General features: G+C 42.0%; 1 protein-coding gene across 1 annotated transcript; it reads right to left on the bottom strand.

Annotated features, from left to right (window-relative positions):
* Nucleotides 1-1,044: 1,044 nt before the first annotated feature.
* LOC120028718 (gem-associated protein 7-like) lies at nucleotides 1,045-2,374 on the bottom strand. Its single transcript, XM_038973940.1, has 2 exons — nucleotides 2,267-2,374; nucleotides 1,045-2,053 (listed from the first exon to the last, which is right to left on the bottom strand). The coding sequence occupies exon 2, from the start codon at nucleotides 2,034-2,036 to the stop codon at nucleotides 1,650-1,652; it is 387 nt and encodes a 128-aa protein (XP_038829868.1). The 5' UTR covers nucleotides 2,037-2,053; nucleotides 2,267-2,374; the 3' UTR covers nucleotides 1,045-1,649.
* Between the last annotated feature and the right edge of the window lie 2,867 nt (nucleotides 2,375-5,241).

The following is a 5,241-nucleotide window of genomic DNA, read 5'->3' on the forward strand; positions in this document are numbered from 1 at the left end:
AATGACCTGAAGAGAGCTGGGACCACAGTCTCAAAGAAAACCATTAGTAACACATTACGCCGTCATGGATTAAAATCCTACAGTGCACGCAAGGTCCCCCTGCTCAAGCCAGCGCATGTCCAGGCCCGTCTGAAGTTTGCCAATGACCATCTGGTCTAAACTCCACTCGCCGTGTTTGGAGGAAGAAGGATGAGTACAACCCCAAGAACACCATCCCAACAGTGAAGCATGGAGGTGGAAACATCATTCTTTGGGGATGCTTTTCTGCAAAGGGGACAGGACGACTGCACCGTATTGAGGGGAGGATGGATGGGGTCATGTATCGCGAGATCTTGGCCAACAACAACTCCTTCCCTCAGTAAGAGCATTGAAGATGGGTCGTGGCTGGGTCTTCCAGCATGACAACGACCCGAAACACACAGCCAGGGCAACTAAGGAGTGGCTCCGTAAGAAACATCAAGGTCCTGGAGTGGCCAAGCCAGTCTCCAGACCTGAACCCAATAGATAATCTTTGGAGGGAGCTGAAAGTCCGCATTGCCCAGCGACAGCCCCGAAACCTGAAGGATCTGGAGAAGGTCTGTATGGAGGAGTGGGCCAAAATCCCTGCTGCAGTGTGTGCAAACCTGGTCAAGAACTACAGGAAACGTATGATCTCTGTAATTGCAAACAAAGGTTTCTGTACCAAATATTAAGTTCTGCTTCTCTGATGTATCAAATACTTATGTCATGCAATAAAATGCTAATTAATTACTTAAAAATCATAATGGGATTTTCGTTTTAGATTCCGTCTCACAGTTGAAGTGTACCTATGATAAAAATTAGACCTCTACGTGATTTGTAAGTAGGAAAACCTGCAAAATCGGCAGTGTATCAAATACTTGTTCTCCCCACTGTATATAAAAAAAAAACATGACACTGAAAGACGACGTGACAACTGAACGTGAATATTTCATTCGGTGTGGAATACGACAAGCTCGATACTACCACCCCTTTATCTACAACATATAGCCTACTTAATGAACACATTTTCAAATTCAATGCAAGTGACAGAATGTTTATTCAAAGTAAAAAAAAAAAAAAAAAGTGCATATGCCCATTGGTAAACATATCTCAGCAACAGATCTTATGAAAAGGAAGACAAGAACCACATTGTCCTGTAATCACAATATAATGGCAAGATTCAAGTTTCCAGACAATTATATCCAATTTCCACCTGAAGACATGTTTGTTTCCATCTCTTTCTAATGAAATGGACTGGACAGCTGAGTCAGAGAACATGGTGGTATGGGTGCCCCCCTGACATACCGGTTGTAAAGACAGTGCTGACATCTCCCTCCAGTGGAGGTACATTGAATTGGAAACTACGAAACAAAAATCATGGTATATCAGTGTTCTCAATACCTGGCTGGCCACATAAACATAACATATGGCAGTGACAACTCTACCTCTTACTCAAAGTAACAGAATAATAAATGGCAACATCTTGCTACATATTCACCCAGACAGAACACTGTGTAGCAATGGAACTGTTATCATTGACTCCCCAAAACCACATTAGAAATAACAGTTCAAATCAGATTCAGTTTGTTGGATATCTACTCAAAACCAGCACAAATAAGTGAACAGCACAAATTGGTGAAAAGCACTGTTCAGAGATCAAACGAGTATGAAATGACATCCTGGCACCTGAGCAGAGCTTCTTTCTGCACCCCAATGGGAGTCTGTAGTTCGGAAACTTGGAAGTTGAGCACGTCAATGTCCGACGCTCCAAACTTCGCCTCAACCTTGACTCTCTCGTACATGTGGAATTGCACCTGCTTATTGGTCATGGCTATGAGCGTTCTCAGGAAGCTTTCTCTCAAAGCCGACCGTGCACGCTGCTCTTCTCCAATTTCGACAGAGTCAGTCCCTGTTTCAGTCGAAGCTGAAATAGTAGTTGGACACAGCGCGACGAAACGGGGTGAGTTCGGGTCGAATCCGCGGCCATTCGGATCAGGTCCTCTCGGGAGGCGAAGCACTGTCACGAGCGTACTCATTTCGAGTTTTTGTCGCTCTGCAATCACAAATTACGACAGATGTTGGCATGTGCAAATAAAGTTAGTAGATTAAATTGAAGCTAAAATATAACGACACTAGTTAGCCGTGTTTACTCTGTCTTAGTTGACTGTGTTGACATTCACTAGTTAGCCAGCATGCTATGTAGAGCAAAGCTAGCTAGTTTATGTTCATAGCTAGCAAAGCGAAGTCACTCGTATTTAATACTTACCGACTCAGAGTAAGCAGATTATCTTTGAAGTTGGCCAAAGAGAACGTTTTATGAGGTTCGTTTGAGTATGCACGCCGTACATTTTGTTGTCCCTCTGTTAAATGTGACCGGAAAATGTCATGTATTTTATCTTTGGTTCCGCAGTAGGCAACTCGACACAATCTTTGACACTGATGCCGCCTAGCGAATAAATGAGGGAGCACTCTAAAGTCGATGTGCACTGTACACCAAGGTAGTAGGCAGGCTGTGACTGTAGTTAGGCTGCTGGGGCGATGTGATGCATTTAGCTAGCCTGTTTACTGTAGTGTTTGTATAAAAAAGAAATCACTCCTACTTGATTGATCATGCTACTGGATCAATGAGCTTGCTCCACTGAGAAATGATGAATCAAATTGAATTAGACATTGTTGAATGTTAAATAATGTGGGCTATGTTTAGATTTAGGTGACTATAAAAACGATGAAACATTTGAATGTAAATAATTGCAGCTTATAACGAGGGGGGCTTCAAATTACTTTTCAAAGTGTGTGTGTGTGTGTTTTTTGGCCTCACCCGTCTAAGTGGTCGCCTGTGAATGCCCTCACCCGCGAGTACGCTGAAGCTGATTCTTAGGTTTTGATCGTCTACTACAGGACGTCTGGTAAGAATAGGCGGATGCACTTTCTGTCTCCGTTCAAGGCTTTTATTCTTCTATCTTCAACACCAAACACACACACACACACACACACACACACACACACACACACACACACACACACACACACACACACACACACACACACACACACACACACACACACACACACACACACACACACTACACAGTACCAAACAAACCAAATATTCCTACATTCCTATGTCAAACCATAGGGTCAGATATACTGTATTGGATAGTTAACTGCTCTTATTTTAACATTTGTTTTCCCGATTAAAAAAACAAATCTGTGGTACTGGATTGTTCATAGGCTACATTTGGTCAACTGTAGTGGCCTAAACGCAACATTAGGCTGTTCAAAGAAATGTACTTACTGTTTATGTCTCAAATTACCACAATCCAGATGGCCTGAGCATCTCTGTCTGATTTGAGTAGGCATAGGGTAACCCAGTGGTGCATTAGATAGGAATGGAGGCTGTGCCATCATTTCCAGACTCATTCCCCCAATGGTGTAAATGAAGAGGCACTATGGTGTCATGTTGTAATTTTATAAAGGTATTTGACTTCAACCCAAAGGACCAGAGTTCAATAAACCACCATCCTATCCTGACAACTTACACTGAACAAAAAATATAAACGCAATATGTAAAGTGTTGGTCCCATGTTTCATGAGGTGAAATAAAAGATCCCAGAAATGTTCCTTATGCACAAAAAGCTTATTTCTCTCAAATTCTGTGCACAAATTTGTTTAACATCCCTGTTAGTGAGTATTTCTCCTTTACCAAGATAATCCATCCAGCTGGCAGGTGTGGCATATCAAGAAGCTGATTAAACAGTGTGATCATTACACAGGTGCACCTTGTGCTGGGGACAATAAAAGGGCACTTTAAAATGTGCAGTTTTGTCACACAACACAATGGCACAGATGACTCAAGTTTTGAGGTAGCATGCAATTGGCATGCTGACTGCAGGATTGTCCACCAGAGCTGTTGCCAGAGAATTTAATGTTAATTTCTCTGCTATAAGCCACCTCCAATATTGTTTTAGAGAATTTGCCAGTACGTCCAACCAGCCTCACAACAGCAGACCATGCGTATGGTGTCGTGTGGGCAAGCGGTTTGCTGATGTCAACGTTGTGAACAGAGTGCCCCATGGTGGTGGTGGGGTTATGGTATGGGCAGGCATAAGCTAACGACAACAAACACAATTTGAATGCACAGAGATACTGTGACGAGATCCTGACGTCCACTGTCGTGCCATTCATTCGCCGCCATCACCTTGTTTATGAAACATTCATGAAACATTATTATGTTTCATGATAATGCACAGCCCTATGTCTCAAGGATATGTACACACCTCCTGGAAGCTGAAAATGTCCCAGTTCTTCCATGGCCAGCATACTCACCAGACATGTCACCCATTGAGCATGTTTGGGATGCTCTGGTGTCGACGTGGATGACAGCGTGTTCCAGTTCCAATATCCAGCAACTTGGCAGAATAATTGAAGAAGGGTGAACAACATTCCACAGGCCACAATCAACATCCTGATTAACTGTATGCAAAGGAGATGTGTCACGCTGCATGAGCCAAATGGTGGTCACACCAGATACTGACTGGTTTTCTGATCCACGCCCCTACTGGCATGTGTATATTTTGTAAATAACCTCTTGAACCAGTCTTCATCCTCACCTGCACTGTTAAGTAAATACCAAATACAGTATTTTTGCAGCTGATCCGTTGCTCTACTCCTCACGGTCACCACTATCTGGCCAAGTCCAGGGCCCCGCCTATCTTCTTAAAGTCTGACTTTAAACTTAGCCCTTACCTTAACCACACTGCTACCCTTATGCCTAACCCTAACCTTAAATTGAAGAACTACGAGCACATTTTTGTTGTCATAATTTCTTACAATACAACCAATTTTGACTATGAAGCTTGGCCATGTAGTGGATTTTTTTCTTCTCACCACTCAAGAAGTTAGATACAGTAGTTCAAATATATTCACTATGTAAGCAAATTTAACTTTCATTGCATTATCCAGTAACCACATCCACTTTTAATACACATCTTAATTTTTTTATATATATTTTTTCTTTCTCGCATATGGTGAAGAAAACTAACAAATAACTAAAATGCTCATATTTGTATTTATTTATTAAGTATTCCACCAAGAAGATAGAAATGTACCTTTCACCAATGACAGTATTTGCTTTTACATCTTCAGTATGAGGCCTGGGATGGACACCATGGGATTTTCTTTGCCATATGACTTTTTCAGCAGCTTTTCTCTTTCTTTCTCTCTCTGTTTCTTTTCGTTATA

This window comes from Salvelinus namaycush, chromosome 34 (genome assembly GCF_016432855.1).
Source record: "Salvelinus namaycush isolate Seneca chromosome 34, SaNama_1.0, whole genome shotgun sequence".
Classification (NCBI taxonomy): Eukaryota; Metazoa; Chordata; class Actinopteri; order Salmoniformes; family Salmonidae; genus Salvelinus; species Salvelinus namaycush.